The sequence below is a fragment of the Cydia splendana genome, chromosome Z (assembly GCF_910591565.1).
Source record: "Cydia splendana chromosome Z, ilCydSple1.2, whole genome shotgun sequence".
NCBI classification, from domain to species: Eukaryota; Metazoa; Arthropoda; class Insecta; order Lepidoptera; family Tortricidae; genus Cydia; species Cydia splendana.
The window spans coordinates 49,576,496-49,599,586 of NC_085987.1; the positions used below are offsets into that span (position 1 = coordinate 49,576,496).

The 23,091-nt window shown below is 43.0% G+C and overlaps 1 protein-coding gene across 1 annotated transcript in view; it reads left to right on the forward strand.

Moving 5' to 3' along the window:
* Positions 1-23,091, forward strand: part of LOC134804062 (uncharacterized) — a 211,024-nt gene that overhangs the window by 24,019 nt on the left and 163,914 nt on the right. The window contains exons 5-6 of the mRNA XM_063776958.1: positions 7,381-7,454; positions 14,939-14,989. Of these exons, the coding sequence (XP_063633028.1) occupies positions 7,381-7,454; positions 14,939-14,989 (125 nt within the window). The remainder of the gene's footprint in view (positions 1-7,380; positions 7,455-14,938; positions 14,990-23,091) is intronic.

A 23,091-nucleotide genomic window follows, 5' to 3' on the forward strand; every position in this document is an offset into this window, starting at 1 on the left:
AACACTAGACCAAAACAATATACGACATTACATTTAATATTTAACAAGCTTATTCTGATAATTGGCTTAATATTACCTATGTGCAAAGTAAACGATAGTTCGAAAGAGCTAGTTGCGAGGCCTACTTGAATAAATCTAGACAGCCGGTTTATAGTTTAGGTACCGTAAAATGGGGTGAGTAGGTGCAAAACTGACTTTCAAACCTCGATAACATTTTATTTTTACATATGCAAACTGAATGGTGTATATGTCGCAGTCGGATCGTATAATCCGCCGTATTACATTACGGCTAGCCGTTTTCAAAAACAGGGGCGTTTTGAAATGCGGCGGTTTAACGATTAGCCGGATTGAATGCGGCTGAATGAGAATCCGCCGGAATGTATTCGGCGCCATACGTTCTTCAACACGGCTAGCCGTAATGTAATACAGCGAGTCATTAGCCGCCGCTTTGACAGTTTTTAGTTCCCATTTTTAACACCCGTGGCGCTGCCTGACAAACGCTGGGGTGTCCATCAAATCTGGAGTTCGTCGGACTGTTTCTTTTCAAAAAACATTTCTTTCGCAACTTAACTAGACGGAGCCCCGCTTCGCGGGGCTCCTATTTCTGAGCGGTTTGCCCTTCGGGCATCTGAAGCTACCTAACGAACCTAACCTACCTACCTATTGATTTAGTGAGACGTCCGTGAAAACATTACACTTTGGGGAAAAAAGCGTAGGTAGGTAAGTAGGTTAGGTTCGTTAGGTAGCTTCAGATGCCCGAAGGGCAAACCGCCCAGAAATAGGAGCCCCGCGGGGCTCCGTCTATTTAAGTTGTGAAGGAAATGTTTTGGAAAAGAAACACATGTAGTGCGGTGGGACCATGGTAAAAATAAATTAAATTGCAAACATTGTCAAACTCCGGTTACGTAGGCGACCGAAAGAACTGGTCACTCTACAATCTAAAATAGTAGTACGATGCGGCTAAACGTTGGCCGCCTTATTGAAGAACGTATCGCAATGACAATCCGGCTAATCGTCGAACCGCCGCATTTCAAAACGCCCCTGTTTTTGATAACGGCTAGCCGTAATGTAATACGGCGGATTATACGATCTGACTACGACATATATAATAACTATAATAAGTGTTCCGGACGTTTGTATTTTAGTTTTTATTTTTAACCGACTTCAATTTCATAGAAGGAGGAGGTTCTGTATTCGGTCACACCCCGGACACTGGCGGTCAAATGTATGAAACAAACGCGTTCCTACGCACACAGTCTAAGCTCGTGTGGGTGAACGCGTACCATGCTTGTGTGAGTGAGATAAGACGTGCTAGGGTTCCCGCCATTTTGTTGTCAAGTTCGATGACCTCAATGACTCAAAACTCATTGCGCGAATTAGGAAGAAATAAGAATCGTATTATGTTGTAAGGTGGGTATCTAAGCTCGATTTATACAATAGTTTCCTATTTTGAATCAGTATAAACGAAGTAACAAAATTGTTGTAAGGAAATTCTGGCCATCAAAATATTACGTAAGTAAAACATGATTTTTTGTTCATATAGATATTGTGATGTTTTCAGTGTGATCTGATAGGTTTAGGTCTAAAACAGATAGGGTAAAAGAAATACTAAACATAACTACCTATTGTAAGTTGGTATTCTACTAAAACATAAAACACTTTAAAAATAACTGGGTATGTACTTGCCTTGATTCATCCAATGGGAATCTGTAGAACTTTCTTTTAGTTTTGTCGTTTATAGAGCTTAAACAACCGTACACAGCACAACACACGCCCATTGCAAAAAGATTTGTAAATTTGTTTAATATTTTACGTGGCCTCCGCTCTGCGCACCGCGTCGTCGCGTCCTTGCCAGCCGGTAACTGAGAGGTAACCGAGAGCGGGTGGGCGGCACTTTCAACGGGAGGCAGGGAGTGTCCATACTGTACGTTAGTACTCTTTATTATTATACTGTGATTCGGTTGTGGCTATTTTTCTTTTTTCTATGTACGTTCACCGATTACTCCGACATCCGTAGTCCGATTTGAGTAATTCTTTTTTTGTTTGAAAGGAGCTACCTCCGAGTTGGTCCCATTTTAATTTGGTTCTGTTCTGATCCCATATCCATGAGGAATTGAGGGAACTCCTCAATTTTTAAAGGCACATGCATGGTGTTTTGGGGGTTTTCTTAAGCAACTCGAGCATTTTCTCCCGAAAACCACCAAATTGATGAAGTAGACCTGATGGTGATGATTATTTTGATGATAATGATGATGATTTCTTTAAATGTAAGTATGTTCAGCGATTACTCCGGCACCTGTGATCCGATTTGAGTAATTCTTTATTTGTTTGGAAGAAGTTACCTCCAAGGTGTTTCCGTATTATTTTTGGTTCTGGTCTGAATCCATGAGGAATTGAGGGAACTCCTCAATTTTTAAAGGCACGTGTTAAGTGATTTCGGGGTTTTCTAAAGTAACTCGAGCATTTGCTTCCAAAAACCACCAATTTGATGTACTGCAACTGTAGCCTTACCACGAGTTTGACATTGACATATTCGCTAACGTCATATTCGCTAAATGTAACTTTTTATGCATCTCGCTCACACTAAGGTTAGTACGAGCGAGATGCATAGGAAGTAAGTTACACACATGCCAGCGAATATATCAATGTCAAATTCGTGGTAAGCTGGTAAGGCTACTGATCGGGGGTTAGGGTTAGGAGTTAAGGGGTCAGGGATTAAGGGGTCGGGGAATGGCGGTTGAAGTGTTGCTGGTTCAGGATCGAGGGGTTCCTGGATCAGGGGTTGATGTGCTGTGAGGTTGAGTGATCGGGGGGCTGAGGGATTGGGTCAGTGGCGGGGCGGGCGGATGCATTTAGTAGACAGGAATTATAATTTCCCAGGCGGACTCGAGAAAATTCCTGATTACATATTTACTAAAGTAATAGGTACACGAATTTAGTGTTAAACATGATATTGTTTTTCATTCATGCGTCGCGCTCTTAACAATGCGTTATAACTAAAAATGGAAAAATAAAAACTTTTTACAAAAAAAATGAAACCGACTTCAAAAAGGATGAAATAAAATATTATACTTTTTTATGTCTATGCGTTACCAACTGATATGTTTGAAGTCGGTGCCAAGCCAAGTAGTAACAATACCAGTCAAAAATAATCAGCTTTATGGCTATAAATCCCATTAGAACTGTACTAATAACTATTATAAATGTGTAAAGAATTCTGTCTGCCTCTTTGTCGCCTTTTCATGGCTAAACAACTGAACCGGTTTAGGTGAAATTTGGCAAGAAGGTAAATTCCTTGAATTGTTTTATATTTTGTAATATATAGTCCTCTGGATAAGGGACGGGAAATAACTCAGTCCCAATCCCACACTTGCGTGCAATAGACTGTTCCAGCATTAGTAAGAAATGCTCTTTAAAAAACACGACGGCAAAAAAATGCATTTATATTTACACTAATGTGCCGACAAACATGGTACGGACTGCGCCAAGAAGGTTTGATCGTGTGTTCTGAGGTGTGTTCTTAGGTCCAGTCGACGTCAATGATATGTTTACACTTTTGCACCTTACTACTTTGTAATAAGACGAAAAGTGTAAACATATTTTTAACGTCGACTGTACCTACAGAAAGTACGTTCATTGTCGTCATGTAAGGCAATCCAACGTAGGTAAATCCTTATCGAATCGCACCAAAGTCATGGTATGCTTCAAAATTTGGCTAGGCACCGACTTCAAACATATCAGTTGGTAACGCATAGACATAAAAAAGGATAATATTTTATTTCATCCTTTTTGAAGTCGGTTTCATTTTTTTTGTAAAAAGTTTTTATATTTTGGGTAGTTCCATTTCATAACTTTGACGATAAACAGGAAAACCCACCTCACCCCGTAGTCTCTCGTATATCAGAGTTGGGTTTTCATACAATTGTGAATTTGGAAGATTGTTGGATCGATTTTTTTTTATTATGAGTATTAATATAGCTCCATTTTAAATTGTAATACATTATTTTTGTAGCAGTAGCCTTAAAATCCCATCTCACCCCCCTTTCATCCCTTCTCTCCCCATTCATAACCCAACTCTCACCGCGAACCCTACTCACCCCATTGTATGGTACTTAGACGGACTCTTGTATGCAAAGGATACTTATTTATCTACACATTAAATAAAACTGTAACAGTAGTATTACTTAAAGTAATGGTAATGTATAGAGTTAGACCAAGAAAAGTCTGCACCGATTTTGATAGCCCACGCATTGTAAGTGTTATCTTAAACGTCAAACTTCTATGAAATTATGACGTATAAATAACACTTGCACTGCGCGGGCAATCAAAATCGCTGCAGTCTTTTCTTGGTCTAACTTTAACTAGCTTTATGCCCTTATTGTGCACGTACAACGTACAACCAGCCTTAAAAATAGTTATTGTTCATTATTTTTGTATGTGGGTAGCTTAGCACATTCTAATTTTGACAGATGAATATATTTTTCCTCATCTCTCGTTGACCACGACCGCTGTAAAAGGTTTAAAACGTCGGAATATTTTTTAAAGTCAGCATTATACGCAATATACTTCATTTACAGAGTTATATTTGACTAGACGGGCCCGTAGCTCCGCTCGCGTAAATGAAATAAAGAGTGTGTCAACCCTGCCAGGGTTCATAACGGTGATAGGGATTTCTTATTTGTACCCGTTATTTGGATAACTTAATACGCAAAATATCTGAAAAAAATTATGTGATTTGATAAAAGGCAAAATTATACTTTTTCATCTACGTAGTTATTTATTTAAAACTCGTTTCAACATAAAATTATTATTTATTTTAATAAGCCTAATTGCAAAAACGTTCATTAGATTAATATCCGCCTTAAGACGAATATGGACGACCACCGCCCATAAATCGCCTTTTGGTACAAACGTACGTACTCCCCATTTCCCTTTCTGAATACTAACATTACTTACTACGGTTATGTGAATCCTGGCCTCCGAGAAAAGACAAAACAAAACACACCATGTTTCTCGGTCTTGCGATAGCTCTCGCCAGTCCCCATGGCCGAGGATAAGCAGATCTCGAGCAACTACGTCGTTCCAGCGGTAGGTACCTATGACGTCCAATTGGGCGTCTCCCATTTCGTTGTCCCAAGTACGCTCTCGTCACGGCACGATCCTCTCCCATTCTCTCTAAATGTCCGAGCCAATGTAAGCTTAGCCACTTTTGTCTCTCAGTATTCCGCCAGTATATCGGAACACATCCTTATTTCTATAGCAACAGAGTTATATTACGATATTTGGCCGACTGCTGACTGTACGTTTGCTTATTTTCACCAGGTCGTTTCGCTCAAAAATATCTGAACATGCACTTAAATTTTATCTACCTATATTATAACTTGCTATCAACTTAGTATTTTTGGCCCATCTCGGCAGCCCGGTCCCCGGACGAATTTGTTTGCCGAAGCTGTGAAAGTAAATCTGAATAACATAACTCAAAAAGAAATTTAAAACAACAAAATACAAATTACTATTGATATTGATAAGTCATTATATGGCATGTCACTCGTATGGGCATAAACTAAGGTAAAAGGTTGAGGTTGACAGCACTTTTTATTTTAATTCGAGTAAAAAAGGCCGAAATCACTGCATACCAACATAACAAACATAATTTTGGTTACTTGAAGTTCGAAACGAAACCAACCGAGAGTTTCCGAAAATAGCCGATAGTCGTAAAATGAAGAATGTTATGAAAATTTCTTTTGCTTATTGTAAATTAAATACGCATCGAAAGCGATAGTTTTTATGCTCTAGTTATATTCTCATACTTAGATAATAGATTAGAACAGTTTTTTCTTATCATACGTGCGTCGTATTTGAGAAACGTGTCAAAAACTTTTTTAGAAATTTGTAAGGCGCCATCTCGCTTCTTCCCTCGTTTTTTATCCCGTTCTGGTTTTTCAATTTTATATATATGACTAGACGGGCCCGCAGCTCCGCTCGCGTAAATGAAATAAAGAGTTCGTCTTATGTTTAGTTAAATACCGACATTATTATGTATTCAACCCTGCCATGGTTTAAAACTGTGATAGGGATTTCTTATTTGTAGCCGTTATTTGGATAACTCAATTCGCAAATTTGTCAAAAAATGATGTGATTTGATAAAAGGCAAGATTGTATTTTTTCATTTACACGTATTTATTTAAAACTTGTTTCAAGATAAAATTATTATTTGTTCTTATAAGCCTAGTTGCAAAAACGTTCATTAGATTAATTTTCGCATTAAGACGAATATGGACGACCACCGCCCTTAAATCGCCTTTTCATACAAACATAGGTAGTCTAGTCCTCTCGGTCTTGCGATAGCTCTCGCCAGTCGCCATGGCCGAGGTTGAGCAGGTCTTGAGCAACTACGTCGTTTCAGCGGTACCTAGGACGTCCACTCGGGCGTCTCCCATTTTGTTGTCCCAAGTACCTGCGCTCTCTTCACGGCAAGATCCTCTCCCATTCTCTCTAAGTGTCCGAGCCACCACTGAATTTAGCCGCTTTTGTCTCTCAATATTTCGCCACTATATCGGACCACATCCTTATTTCTATGGCAACAAAATTATATTACGATATTTGGCCGACTGCTGACTGTACATTTGCTTATTTTTATCTGGTCGCTCAATAACATCTGAACATAATAAAGGTCTTATCTTATCTTACATAACTTACTATCAACTTTGTATTTTTGGCCCATCTCAGCATTCTCAGCCCGTTCCCCGGACGAATGGCAATGTTTGCCGAAACCGTGAAAGTCAATCTGAATAGGTAATATAACTCAAAAATAGATTTAAAATAACAAAATACAAATTGATAATAATAATATAGTAATTACTTTGATTGATAAGAATGATAAGTCATATATGACATAAATCACTCGTATGGGCTCTATAGACTAAGGTTGAGGTTGGCAGCACTTTTTATTTTACTTCGTGTAAAAAAACTCAGAAATACCTGTATACCAACATGACAAACATAATTTAGTTTACTTTAACTTACGGATTATTTGGTCTAATCTGTAGCACCGCCAAACGAAAGCAACCGAGAGTTGCCGAGAAATGGCCGATGAAGATTGTTATGAAAATTTCTTTTCCTTATTGTAAATTAAATACGCATCGGAAGCGATAGTTTTTATGGTCTAGTTCTATTCCCATATGTAGATAATTGATTTGAACAGGTTTTTCTTGTCATACGTGCGTCGTATTCGAGAAACGTGTCAAAAACTTTTTTAGAAATTTGTAAGGCGCCATCTCGCTTCTTCCCTCGTTTTTTATCCGGTTCTGGTTTTTCAATTTTATATATATGATGAGTAATTATCGCGGTAATCGAATATAATATTGTGTTTATTTACAGTGAACGAGGTTCGTACTACGGCCTGCAGCACAGGTGAAGAAGTACGAAAATGCCTCTCTGAGGAAATACACAACGTACGTAGCCAAATGACAGTAGAACCCGCTTAACGTTTGAACGCTACGCTTATAGTAGGGTTAGTAAGTAAGACAAATGTATGGAAGTGCATGCACTTTAGTCTCAGGCGATGCCGCTTGGCACGATTGTTCCTTAGGTCAAACAAAGTTGATCTGGCCCGGTAGCCAGGAGATCGTACCATGCAGACCCCCTAAAAAGGAGGGGGGGGGGGTGAAAGGGTCGGCTCCCCAGGTCCAATCTATGCTATATTCCATCCTAGTCTTAGCAACTAGGGCAAGTTATATATCATTTTCGTATAATTAAGGGACGAGGAATTAATTTTTTAAATAATTACTATACCTTCTCATACAAAAAAAAAACCGGACAAGCGCGAGTTTCACTCGCTTGGAGAGGGTTCCGTACGTCGCGATAAGGAATCTAAGTCTAAAATACATAATGTATTTATTAACCATTAAGACTAATAGTTACTATACCTGTATTGTAATAATTATTTATATTAAGATTTTTATAATGACATTTTGTTGTTTTAAATATATGGTTAGTTCTAAACTTGTGAAAGGGCCCTTCAGGTGTTCTTGCAGAATAATTTTTTGTACTTAGAATTTAGAATTTTTAATAATGAATAATACAAAATTAAATTTTAACTAAGTTAGAGTCTGTTTGGAAAGAGAAGAATAGTGGCATGTATTGAGCCACATACATACCACGACTCTTCTCTTTTCGCACAGACTCTACAAAGGTTTTTACTTTTTTTTAATCTAACCCATATTTGATCATGGTAACTGAAAAAAATTATGTATAGTGCCGGATTGTAGTGGGAAATTACTAAATATGTTATCTATTGTGGTATTCTGCCTTGTAGTGTATTCTTTAATTTGTGGGCTGAAACCGAGCGATAGAAGGTATTCTGATATTTAATTTTTTGTCTTATCCCGAAAATTAATATTGATCTCTCCCGCTATAATAATCTCTGGCACTCAGATTAGTGACGTCGGGCTGCGCCCGCCGTTCAGGTCGCACCGCATGCGCGCCCGCGCTGGGTGCCTGCGGCACCCAGAGTAGTGACGTCGGGCTGCGCCCTCCGTTCAGATCGCCCCGCATGCGCACCCACGCTGGGTACCTGCGGCACTCAGATTAGTGACGTCGGGCTGCGCCCGCCGTTCAGATCGCCCCGCATGCGCGCCCGCGCTGGGTGCCTGCGGCACCCAGAGTAGTGACGTCGGGCTGCGCCCTCCGTTCAGATCGCCCCGCATGCGCACCCACGCTGGGTACCTGCGGCACTCAGATTAGTGACGTCGGGCTGCGCCCGCCGTTCAGATCGCCCCGCATGCGCGCCCGCGCTGGGTGCCTGCGGCACCCAGAGTAGTGACGTCGGGCTGCGCCCTCCGTTCAGATCGCCCCGCATGCGCACCCGCGCTGGGTGCCTGCGGCAACCAGAGTAGTGACGTCGGTCTCCGCCCGCCGTTCAGATCGCCCCGCATCCAGATTCCGCGCGATCGAGACGCGCGGCGACTGATTTTGTGACACTGACATTGATATTAAGTTAAACATAGTGCCTACATTCTTTTTGCGTTGGTTAGGCGTATCTCTGTTATTTCAAGATAACAGATATACCTACGTCTGACACAGCAGTTCGGCCTTCTCATTTAGCTACTTAAACCAATTATTTGTTATATGTTTGAGCACTAACCTCCTACAGCTCATCATTCGACCTTGCGTGGAGGTGCAACTCTCTCGGATGCTTCAGGCCTTCGGCCCCACGCAAAGCTTGGCCCTCGACCTTCGCACTAGCTGTCCACACCACGTTTCACGTAAACAATTGCGGTTGTGACTTGTGGCCCTGATACAGCCTACCCGCAATTTCTGTTCTTAAGTCCGGACTCACGCTTGACTGCAGACTTCTTATAGGTTTTACACTATAACTGTTCTCTGTTTGAGCACTAACCTCCCGCAACTCAGCCTTCGGCCGCGCGTTTCAATGAGCCTCTGCGGGACGCTTCGGGCCTTCGGCCCTACGCGTAGTTCGGCCTTCGGCCTTCGCAATAGCTGTCCACACCACGTTTCACATAAACCATAACGGATGTGTCCCTAAAACAGCCCAACCGCGTTTTTTTTCTTAAGTCCGACTCACGCTTGACTGTAGATTTCTAATAGGTTTTCCTGTCATCTAGAGGTAAAGACCTATTATGAGTATTTTTTTCAAAATTTTTGACCTAGTGGTATCGGAGTTAAGGGGGGAGGAATGGTCATGTTTTGCTTATATTCTTAAATAACTTCTAAATTATTTATTATAAAATTATAAAAAAAATATATTTGAGACCTTTAAAATAAGCCCTTTCATTTAATATGTAACACGATATGGTTTGCAAAACTTTGTTATTAAATTTTCTTATTTTGCCCCTAAAGTGCCCCCTATATTTAAAATTCATTTGTTTTCATTACATGTCCGTCTTTGGGTCACAGACTTGCATATGTGTACTAAATTTCAACTTAATTGGTCCAGTAGTTTTGGAGAAAATAGGCTGTGACAGACGGACAGACAGACGCACGAGTGATCCTATAAGGGTTCCGTTTTTCCTTTTGAGGTACGGAACCCTAAAAATGGTTTTTGTACAAAAAATGAAAATGTTATGTAAGTTTTTGTGACAATATTGGATGTTACAATCACAGTGTGGCGATTTGCACTAAATAAAAAATTGGATGATGTAGCCCATGTATTCTTTATTCTGAAAACTATCACTTTATAGTAGGCATTTATACAATTTTTCGTAATAAAAAAAATATTTATAGCGCGCGGTAGTAACGATTTCCATACAAATGGAACTATGTCCAAAGTCAAAGATTAAAAAAGTTTACAAAAACACTGAATTTGGCATTTTAAAAGTTTAAATATAATGTTTTAATATTTTTTCCATGCGTTTTTGCTCTTTTTTGGTACAAATTTGTTGATTTAATTTTTCTTCCACACAAACTTTCTCCCCCCTTATTTCCCCCCCCTTAAGGGTTGATTTTATAATATTTTATTTTATTTCACCCGGGTATGTCCTTAAACTACGACCAAGACCACCGGAGGATGGGCAGCAGCGTCCCCTGAGTGCGGTGGAGATACTGCGATCGCCAACCCGCATGCCAAGCGTGGCGATTACGGCATTTACCCCCCATGGAAAAGTCACATAAACCACGGCCCCGAGGTTCCGGCGACCCCCGGTGCCCTGGTTATGGTAACGGCCAGGGTATTAGCGGGGTCAGGGGTGCTAAGAATCTCCGGCAAAGGTCCGGCTACCACCACCGACGACTCCTGGCCCTGGCAACATACAATACGCGTACACTGCGGACCGACGATAAGATAGTGGAACTGGAGGAAGGATTGAGCAAGTTGCGCTAGGATATCATAGGGTTATCTGAAGTCCGAGGAGAGGGGGAGGACACGATAACGCTTAAGTCCGGCAACTTGCTTTATTTCCGGGATGGCGACCAACAGTCCCAGGGAGGTGTCGGGTTCATCGTCCACAAGTCCCTCGTGAACAACGTAGTGAAGATCGAGAGTGTGTCGGCTAGGGTGGCGTACCTTATACTCAGAGTATCCAAGAGGTACTCGTTGAAGGTCATACAGGTGTATGCGCCGACTTCGACACGCTCCGACGACGAGGTGGATATGGATATGTATGAGGATATTTCGAAAGCCATGCATAGCTTCAAAACCTACTTCACCGTTGTCATGGGAGACTTCAACGCGAAACTGGGTAAGAGAGATGGTGAAGAGCTGAGAGTGGGGCAATTTGGAGTTGGAATTCGGAACCACCGGGGCCACCTACTGGCTGGCTTCTTGGAGAAGGAGGGACTCTACATGATGAACTCCTTCTTCAAGAAACGCGAGCACAGAAAGTGGACCTGGATGAGTCCCGACGGTGCAACTAAAAACGAGATTGACTTCATCATGTCGACAAAGAAGCATATATTCAATGATGTCTCTGTGATCAATATGGTCAAAACCGGAAGTGATCACCGTCTGGTGAGAGGCACATTGAATATATCTATTAAGTTAGAGCGCTCTCGACTGATGAGGTCTACGCTCCGTCCAGCAGCAGTCCAAATCCAAAACCCCGAGAGCTTCCAGCTGGAACTCCAAAACCGTTTCGATTGCCTAGGCGGCGATGTGGACGAATTCAACGACGGCTTTGTGGAACCTGTCCATAGCACGGGGTCTAAGTTCTTTAAGGCCCAGCGGACAAACAGAACCAAAAGGCTTTCTAACTCTACTCGGGGACTCTTGGAGGAAAGGAGAAGAATGGTTCTACAATCTACAGAAGATGCGACATTATATCGGTGGCTCAATAGACGGATCTCTAAGTCCCTTACCCGTGATCTGCGCCAATTCAATACAAGTCGTATTGAAGAGGCCATCGAGCGGAATAAGGGCTCTAAAGTTTTCGCACGAGATCTGTCTATTGGGCAAAGCCAGCTCGCCAAATTAAAAACTGAGGATGGTAGAATCGTTTCATCCAGACCCGAGCTCCTGGGTGAGATAGAGAGCTTTTATGGACAGCTATACACATCGACTAAAAGTCCCGAAGTTGGTCTAGCAGAAGACTCTAGAGCTAGATTGACCCGACATTATACCGAAGACATCCCGGAGATCAGCCTGTACGAGATTAGAATGGCTCTCAAACAGCTCAAAAACAACAAGGCACCCGGTGAAGACAGAATCACAGCCGAACTTCGGAAGGCGGGTGGTAAACCGGTCCTTATGGCCCTTCAGAAGTTGTTCGACTCCGTCTTACTCGAAGGGAGAACGCCTAAGGCATGGAACAGAGGTGTGGTGGTGTTGTTCTTCAAAAAGGGTGACAATGCCCTACTCAAGAACTACCGACCCATCTCACTTCTGAGCCATGTCTATAAACTGTTTTCAAGAGTCATTACGAACCGTCTCGCACGCAGGCTAGATGACTTCCAGCCTCATGAGCAAGCCGGTTTCCGAAGAGGCTTTAGTACCGTAGACCACATCCATACGCTCCGTCAGGTAATACAGAAGACTGAGGAGTATAACCTGCCTCTCTGCTTAGCGTTTGTGGACTACGAGAAAGCCTTCGATTCGATTGAAACCTGGGCTGTACTACAATCTCTCCAAAGGTGCCAAGTGGATTACCGCTATATCGAAGTGCTGAAGTGTTTGTACGAGAACGCCACTATGTCAGTCCGACTCCAGGACCGGAATTCGAAACCTATTCCGTTGCAGCGGGGAGTCAGGCAAGGGGATGTTATTTCTCCTAAACTGTTTACCGCTGCATTGGAGGATGTTTTCAAGACTTTGGACTGGAGAAGGCTTGGCATTAACATAAACGGCGAGTACATCACTCACCTTCGGTTTGCGGACGATATAGTAATCTTGGCTGAGACTACGGAGGATTTGATTATGATGCTCGATGACCTCAGTAAAGCTTCCGAGCGAGTTGGTCTGAGGATGAACATGGACAAGACGAAGATCATGTCAAATGCCCGTGTAGAACCAACTCCTGTTACAATCGGAGACTTTACACTTGAAGTTGTAGACGATTATATATACCTAGGACAGACTGTCCAGTTAGGTAGGTCCAACTTCGAGAAAGAGGTTAATCGACGAATCCGACTCGGTTGGGCAGCGTTTGGGCAGCTACGGCACATCTTTTTGTCCAATATTCCGCAGTGTCTCAAGACGAAAGTCTTCGACCAGTGTGTGTTGCCAGTGATGACATATGGAACTGAAACGTGGCCGCTTACTGTGTGCCTCATAAGAAGGCTCAAAGTCACCCAAAGGGCAATGGAGAGGGCTATGCTTGGAGTCTCTCTGCGTGATCGCATCAGAAATGAGGCCATCCGCAGCAGAACCAAAGTAACCGATATAGCCCTCCGAATCGCTAAACTTAAGTGGCAGTGGGCGGGGCACATTGCCCGTAGAACCGATGGCCGTTGGGGCGGAAAGGTTCTCGAGTGGCGACCACGTATCGGAAGGCGCAACGTGGGTAGACCCCCCACAAGGTGGACTGACGACCTGGTAAAGGTCGCGGGAGTCCGCTGGATGCGGGTAGCGCAAGACCGGTCATTGTGGCACTCTTTGGGGGAGGCCTATGTCCAGCAGTGGACGTCCTCTGGCTGATATGATGATGATGATGATGATGATTTTATTTCAAACTTAAACCTGTTGCATTTAATTGATGTTGAAAATTTCAGCTTCATATCTTCAGGGGTTTAGATTGTATGATGTCTGGAAGTAAGCAGAATTTCGTTAGATATTATAATGTATATGATATTATGAAATAAAATGCCTTTAGCTCAAACACATGTAGATCCTAAACTACTGAACATTTTAACCTGAAAGTTTGAACATCGATGAATTACAAAAGGTATAAGTTAGTTATAAAAACAAATTTATAAATATCTACCCTTAAGGGGGGGAAATGGGGCGGAGAAAGTTTGTATGGAAGAAAAATAAAAACAACAAATTTGTACCAAAAAAGGGCAAAAACGCATGAAGAAAATATTAAAACATTATATTTAAACTTTTAAAATGCCAAATTCAGTGTTTTAGTAAACATTTTTAATCTTTGACTTTGGACATAGTTCCATTTGTATGGAAATCGTTACCGCCACGCACTATAAATTATTTTTTTATTACGCAAGATTGTATTTTTAGGGTTCCGTACCCAAAGGGTAAAAACGGGACCCTATTACTAAGACTCCGCTGTCCGTCCGTCTGTCACCAGGCTGTATCTCATGAACCGTGATAGCTAGTTGAAATTTTCACAGATGATGTATTTCTGTTGCCGCTATAACAACAAATACTAAAAAGTACGGAACCCTCGGTGGGCGAGTCCGACTGGCACTTGTCCGGTTTTTTTATATTATTCTTCATTTAATATTAATATCGATTTATTTCTTACATTTTGACGTGAAACGTTAGGTGAACGTCTTTAAAAACCCGTAGTAAAGGTGTCGGACCAAAAACCAAGTGTAACGAACGTACTTTTTTAGTATTTGTTTTTATAGCGGCAACATATAATAAATACATCATCTTAAATATTATATTAAGAAAGGGTCACTCACGTACGTTTTTTTACTTATAATACGTGAGTGACCCGTTCTTAATATATTTAATATGTCTGTGTCACACGGAAGTTTTGTTATTAAAATACATCATCTGTGAAAATTTCAACTGTCTAACATTTTTGCCGTTTTTTGCGTACCTAATGGTACGGAACTCTTCGTGCGCGAGTCCGACTCGCACTTATCCGGTTTTATAATTTTGAATGAGAACTATAGCATAGCCAAAATAATTAATGTCAAAGGAATGTGGACTTTTGTTTGGGTCAACAAGGCGCCTCTGTCTACGGAATTGAAGGCATTGCAAACATCCACCATCCACCTTCAGCAGGATAGGACCTCCCCTGCCTTATGGTCAGTTTTCTATACCTATTTTGTAATTAGTAATTATATTTTATGTTAATAGGTAATGGGTGTCGAGGCCGGGAGCAAGGACGAGGCCGAAATGGATATAACGGTAACAAATTGGAAATACAAATCTTGGAACACTTTTTTTGTAGGAACCTATGAGAATCGAACGAGCTCGTGATTATAAAGTAGAAATAACATAAACATTTCAAAATTATTCAAACTATTATGAATCAAGCAAAAGGATTGCCGCTCTGCTCTCTTGGGTGACGAATAACTGTCATCACACTTGCTTGTAAAGCGTGGTTTTTCACGCAGGTTTAGCAGTTGTTATAACCCATTTTATCAGTTATGATTTTTTATTGCACTTAGCCATTTTAAATAAAGAGTTCATTAAATAGTTATTTACAGTACATATGGTGCTAATTTATCGCCCTAGTGCCGTAACTAGCACTACACGTGCGTATGTCGAAAATTTAAAGGGCCATACGTACTGTAAAACGTTGTACAATATACGTGTGAAATAGTACATTTCAATGCAAGTGTGGAAAGTGTGTTATTATTTACGAGTCCCGAGATGTCTTTTATGAGCTGTAGGCGAATATAAGACACGGGACAAGTAAATAATAACACTTCCACACGTACATTGAACGACGTTTTTTTAATACATTTGCGAAAAAATCAAAATAAAACAAAAATTGGTTGCATGAGTTACGATTTTCCCTTGAACTTGAATGATATTGTATACTAGCTGTTGCCTGTTGTGGAATCTTATCTTCAACATTTTACATTTTTACTACCTATAATTTTCATATCCAAGCAATGTTGAAATTAAGTATCTTCTTTTCTTTTTTAGCAAGTTGTATGAAGTTTTAACCCTTAAACAGGCTTGATGCATTTTTTACTTTTGATTACTCATTCCGGTAGCTAATAGCATTAAAAGAAAAGTAATTTCTTGTTTTATTTTTATTATCATTAATTCAATAAAAAAGCCTCGGTGGTTTTTATATGCCCACTGCCCGTTAAAAATGGTGCTATGTGGTACATATATGGCCACTGCCTTGTTAGCTATAGAGAGTAGTTTTAAGGGTAAGTCATGTGCATGTCACATTTTTACTTGCGTCACAAAATACACTAACTGCCAGCACTTGCTTGGCTCACGCGTATGTCGTGGCTCGTAAAACTAACCGTTGAATAAATATTTAATTTAAAACCCAAAGGAAAATATGTTAATTTGTACTATGAGGGTTCATTCATAGTCATAAATCTTACCCTTAAATGACGCGTAAACTCCTTGCAGGGCAGTGGCCACTTAGATACCACTAGAACGTGCCCCAAACGGGCAGAGGGTTCATACGAACCACAAACTTTTAGAGCGAATATTTTATCAGAACACAATAACTAAGGTAAATTATGACTTACTAAACATACATTATCTAATAATCTACCAAAAAAATACAACAATAAATACTTACAGGACTTTTTTTCGGTGTAGCGTACTTTTATAGCGGGAAAATCGTACAAAAACTGCCATTTGTTGTCGATTTGAACTTGACAACTAAAATGTCAAAGAAATTTGTTTAGACACCTCCCATTTTTTTACGTTCGGAAATCACCCACTTTATAGACTTTATGGCTATGACATTTAGTGGTCGTTGTATTTATTCTGCTCGTCAAAAAAAACATTTGCTATGTGGTACCTATAGATACACAACCTGTTTAAGGGTTGTCAAGTGGATTTTGATGTTGGTTGCTGAAATTACTTTTCTTGTATTCTCATAATAGGTACGTATGCCCCTAGGCTGTTTGAGCTTATCAACTGCATATGGGACCTTGAGACTGTACCACAAGACTGGAAGGATGCCTCCATTACCAAACTGTACAAAGGCAAAGGGGACCTATCAGACTGCGGTTCTTTCAGAGGGATCGCCCTACTTTCTGTAGCTGGCAAAATACTTGCCCATATTATCAACAGGCGCCTTAATACACTCGCCGAGAGCTTCCTTCCTGAATCCCAATGTAGGTTTCGGCCAAATAGAGGTACGGTTGATGCCATCTTTGTTGTCAAGCAAATGCAAGAAAAAAGCCTTGAACAACACCGTGACCTCTATTTGTGTTTTGTGGACTTAGAAAAAGCCTTTGACCGTGTTCTTAGGTCAGCCCTGTGGACCGTCCTAGAGAAGTGCGGGTGCTCTGTGAAATTTGTCAACTTGGTGCGCCAATTTCACGAGGGCATGAGTGCCCGCGTGCGTCACCAAAGCGCTTACACAGAGCAGTTTCCGGTAACTAGCGGCGTTAAACAGGGCTGTGTCATGGCTCCGACCCTATTTGCTATTTACTTTTCCGCGGTATTGAACGATGCCCTTCAGAAATGTAACCATCAGATCATGGTAAATTTTCGAATGGACAAAAGTATATTTGACCTTGCGCGACTCAGAGTTAAGCAAAAAGTCCACTCAACTGCAATCACAGAAGTTCTCTACGCTGATGACGTTTGCCTTACCCTAGATGATTTGCAAATGTATGTGGACAACTTAGACGATTCTTGTCGTAAGTTCGGATTGGTGATCAGCGCGTCGAAAACCCAGATTCTTAAACAACCTGCACGAGGCAAATCTGCGAACGACGCTGCTGTTTACCTCAGCGGCAATGCTTTAGAAGAAGTAGGAACTTTTCGTTACCTTGGGAGTCCGAGATATCTTCAAGGATCGGAAAAGCTGCCGCAGCCTTTGGCGGACTCAATCAACGAGTTTGGAAATCACACGACCTTAGCCTCCGCACTAAACTCGCCGTTTACAAAGCAATCATTTTACCTTTGTTGCTTTATGCTTCGGAGACCTGGTGCCTGTACAAGGGAGACATCAAACGTCTAGACTCTTTTCATTTAAAGTGTCTCCGGGCAATTCTTCGGCTGAGATGGCAGGATCGTGTTCCAAACTCGGAGGTTCTGCGTCGTATTGGCATGTCGGGTATGGAATGCCTACTCATGAATGGTCAACTGCGTTGGTGTGGACACCTTGTACGCATGCCACCATCAAGATTGCCTAAAGTTGTGTTTTACTCCGAACTAGCTTCGGGTAAACGCAAGGCCGGTGGACAATATCTGCGGTACAAGGACGTCCTGAAACGCCACCTGTCGGCCACCGGCATATCGTGTGAGTCGTGGGAGGAGCTTGCAACTCGGAGATTGGACTGGCGAACTGCGGTCAACACTGGTCTCAACGACTTCGAAAGTGCACGCCTCGAAGATCTTGACGCTAAACGCCAGCTTCGAAAATCTCGGCCCAAGCCCTCCTAAACATACACTTACGACTCAAATGGCGAGCTTTACTGCATATCTTGCGGCCGGAAGTTTAAAACAAAACTCGGTTTCGCAAGTCAGGTTCGAGCCCATGCACGTCAGGCTTTACTCAATACCTTATACTGATTTGTTCGGGTGTCGCCGTCGACGGATACGTCTGGAAGGACATCATCACATATGCCCTTATACAAAGATTCAAGTTCCGCACTCACAAAATATCTGATCTCCATACAAACTTTCAACCCCTTTCTCACCACCTTGGGGGATGATTTTCAAAAATAGACCGGAAGATAGTGACACGTTTTACTGGGTCATTTGTACCAGTATGGCGGTTCGTCAGGGGACTAAGTACGTAATGAAGGAAAGAAAAATGATGGTCATAGCGCTGGCACCGGCGGCCCAATCGCGTGGGCGTTAGTCGAACGTGTCGGATAAAATACGAGTTTCGAACGATTTGTTCCACAAAAATCCTCGTATTTTCCGATAGTCCATAAAAAAGAAGTAGGCGGTAGCGTAATGCCATACTTCTCCGGTGTGACTTACAGCCCGCCATACTGCGGCGAACACATTAATTAAAAAAAAAACAATTCAATCATTTGTGCCAAGGTAATTTCTGCACAGGTGATCATCGTCGAGCAGCCATTCATGGACATCACCATGCCATACTTTTCGGATGGTTCCAAATGGCCGCCATACCGCCGCAAGGGAGTTAATTTTTTTTTTTTGCTAAACGATTTCGACTAACGCCCACGCGATTGGGCCGCCAGTACCAGCGCTATGACCATCATTTTTCTTTCCTTCATTACGTACTTAGACATCTGATGAACCGCCATACTGGTACAAATGACCCAGTAAAATGTGTCACTGTCTCCCGGTCTAAAATGCTTGAATTAGTTTTCATGTTATTAATTTAATACCTTTTTTTGCAAAAAGTTCAAGTTCCTAGCTTAAAATTAAATTAACACCCCAAGACGAACTTTCATCCCCTTATTAACCCCCTTAGGGGTTGAATTTCCAAAAACGTTGCAATTATTTTTTTTTGTAATCAGCTATTACCTATGTCTTTCTAAGAAGTTTCAAAGCATTTGTAATGGATTCAAACTTTGAACCCCATTTTAACCCTGTTAGGGGATGAATTTTACAAATCGCTGAAACCACTATTATTGTCTTCTAATAATATCCCCAAATACAAAGATTCAAATCCCGCGCTCGAAAAAAATTTAATTATCCATGTAAACTTTCAACCCCGTTTTCACCACCATAAAGGATGAATTTTCAAAAACGCTGAAATTAGTTTTCTTGTATTTTACCCGACTACGGCAACGCAAAAGGAGGGTTATGATTTTGACCGGTATGTTTGTGGGTATGTATGTATGTATGTTAATCTGTTCCCTCATAATTTCTAAAGTACTCATTGGAATTTGACAAACGACGTGTCATTCGAGTCGCCTTAATCGTCCGCTGGTTATAGGCTATATGACGTCACAAAAAAATGAACACGGCGCCCTCTAGAGGTCATAAAGTCACGAACCAAAAAAATAAAAATAAGTAATGATGACGTGTTGTATATCATTTGAAAGAGCTCAATTAGCACATTTCAAATATATACATATTGTTAGCTTTTGCACCCGGATTTGCTTGCATGCACCCGATAAAACATTAATTTATCTGGTAGGTAATTCGAACTACGAATCTACAATCGCTCTGGATTCTATCTATCCGCGTGTTACGCGACTACGGCGATACAAGAAGGATTTTTCAAAAGAAATTTGTTTGGCCGCTATATACATGGTGTTTTTTTTAAATGACCTGCAATATTTTATAACGTGAATAGGTATAGAAGTACAGATCAGCAATTTTTTTAAAGAGATCGGGTTAGGTCCCATGGTAAAAGTTGCTTAGTAATCTTAGTATATTCACCTCGTTAAAATTCGCAGTGGTCAGGCGAAGCATACTGAAACGTACCTATGTGACGCACCGGACTCGGTCCAAAAGGCGACACTACAAGGGTCAGGCGTAGCCCGATGTACGTGGCGCGTTGTACGCGGTCCAAAGCCGGGCGCCTTCGGCACCCTCATATTAAAAGAGTCGGGCGTAGCCCAACGTACTAGGCCTGATGTACGCGTTCCAAAGCCGGGCGCCTTCGGCGCCCTCATACTAAAAGAGTCGGGCGTAGCCCGACGTACGAGGCACGATGTACGCGTTCCAAAGCCGGGCGCCTTCGGCGCCCTCATACTATAAGAGTCGGACGTAGCCCGACGTACGAGGCTCGCTGTACGCGATCCAAAGCCGGGCGCCTTCGGCGCCCTTATACTAAAAGAGTCGGCCGTAGCCCGACGTACGAAGCACGATGTATGCGTTCCAAAGCCGGGCGCCTTCGGCGCCCTCATACTAAAAGACTCGGGCGTAGCCCGACGTACGAGGCTCGCTGTACGCGTTCCAAAACCGGGCGCCTTCGGCGCCCTCATACTAAAAGAGTCGGGCGTAGCCCGACGTTCGAATCACGATGTACGCGTTCCAAAGCCGGGCGCCTTTGGCGCCCTCATACTAAAAGAGTCGGGCGTAGCCCGACGTACGAGGCTCGCTGTACGCGTTCCAAAACCGGGCGCCTTCGGCCCCCTCATACTAAAAGAGTCGGGCGTAGCCCGACGTACGAGGCTCGCTGTACGCGTTCCAAAACTGGGCGCCTTCGGCCCCCTCATACTAAAAGAGTCGGGCGTAGCCCGACGTCCGAAGCACGATGTACACGTACCAATGCCGGGCGCCTTCGGCGCCCTCATACTAAAAGAGTCGGGCATAGCCCGACGTACGAGGCTCGCTGTACGCGTTCCAAAGCCGGGCGCCTTCGGCGCCCTCATACTAAAAGAGTCGGGCGTAGCCCGACGTACGAAGCACGATGTACGCGTTCCAAAGCCGGGCGCTTTCGGCGCCCTCATACTAAAAAGAGTCGGGCGTAGCCCGACGTATGAGGCTCGCTGTACGCGTTCCAAAGCCGGGCGCCTTCGGCGCCCTCATACTAAAAGAGTCGAGCATAGCCCGACGTACGAAGCACGATGTACGCGTTCAAAAGCCGGGCGCCTTCGGCGCCCTCATACTAAAAGAGTCGGGCGTAGCCCAACGTACGAGGCACGATGTACGCCTTCCAAAGCCGGGCGCCGAAGGCGCCCTCATACTAAAAGAGTCGGGCGTAGCCCGACGTACGAGGCTCGCTGTACGCGTTCCAAAGCCAGGCGCCGAAGGTGACTTCAAATATTATTGTAAGTAACGAAATCCTGACCCCAAAATTAATTAAATAAAAAAAAGTTCAAAAACTAAAACCCGACTACTGCAAATCGCGCTCTAAAAAGTATGAAACAAGCCGGGCGCTTTCGGCGCCCTCATAATATAAAGAGTCGGGCGTAGCCCGACGTATGAGGCTCGATGTACGCGTTCCAAAGCCGGGCGCCTTCGGAGCCCTCATACTAAAAGAGTCGAGCATAGCCCGACGTACGAAGCACGATGTACGCGTTCAAAAGCCGGGCGCCTTCGGCGCCCTCATACTAAAAGAGTCGGGCGTAGCCCGACGTACGACGCACGATGTACGCCTTCCAAAGCCGGGCGCCGAAGGCGCCCTCATACTAAAAGAGTCGGGCGTAGCCCGACGTACGAGGCTCGCTGTACGCGTTCCAAAACCGGGCGCCTTCGGCGCCCTCATACTAAAAGAGTCGGGCGTAGCCCGACGTTCGAAGCACGATGTACGCGTTCCAAAGCCGGGCGCCTTCGGCGCCCTCATACTAAAAGAGTCGGGCGTAGCCCGACGTATTAGGCTCGCTGTACGCGTTCCAAAACCGGGCGCCTTCGGCCCCCTCATACTAAAAGAGTCGGGCGTAGCCCGACGTACGAAGCACGATGTACACGTACCAATGCCGGGCGCCTTCGGCGCCCTCATACTAAAAGAGTCGGGTGTAGCCCGACGTACGAGGCTCGCTGTACGCGTTCCAAAGCCGGGCGCCTTCGGCGCCCTCATACTAAAAGAGTCGGGCGTAGCCCGACGTTCGAAGCACGATGTACGCGTTCCAAAGCCGGGCGCCTTCGGCGCCCTCATACTAAAAGAGTCGGGCGTAGCCCGACGTACGAGGCTCGCTGTATGCGTTCCAAAACCGGGCGCCTTCGGCGCCCTCCTACTAAAAGAGTCGGGCGTAGCCCGACGTACGAGGCACGATGTACGCCTTCCAAAGCCGGGCGCCGAAGGCGCCCTCATACTAAAAGAGTCGGGCGTAGCCCGACGTACGAGGCTCGCTGTACGCGTTCCAAAGCCAGGCGCCGAAGGTGACTTCAAATATTATTGTAAGTAACGAAATCCTGACCCCAAAGTTAATTAAATAAAAAAAGTTCAAAAACTAAAACCCGACTACTGCAAATCGCGCTCTTAAAAACATTTTAACAAAAAAAATATATATAATATATTTACAATCTGTTATTTTTGGAGTCGGTGCAGGTGCTTCACTAAGGTGCTCAAGTTTGTTTGAGGCTGGCACCGACTCCAAAAATAACAGATTGTAAATATATAAATACGCAGATTTGTGTGATTGATTTCAGAAGTATGGGGCTGTCCATAAATTACGTCATCGATTTTTGACGATTTTCGACCCCCCCCCCCTAACATCATCCAAAAATCATGCTTCGAATGACCCCGTTTCCTCCTACGTCATGCAACCATCATCCGATGTCCAGACCCCCCCCCCTAATTTGAAATGACGTAATTTATGAATAGCCCCTATGTATATACATAGTTCATAGGTATTCACTTGCGTTATTGAAGACAAAATAATTATTTTTTTCTTTTCAGTGCGCTATTGTTTTTGTTGGTCGATTCGTTTCGTGTTAGTGCCGGTTTTTTTATTTCCTTTTAGTTTTTTTTCGGCGGTTAT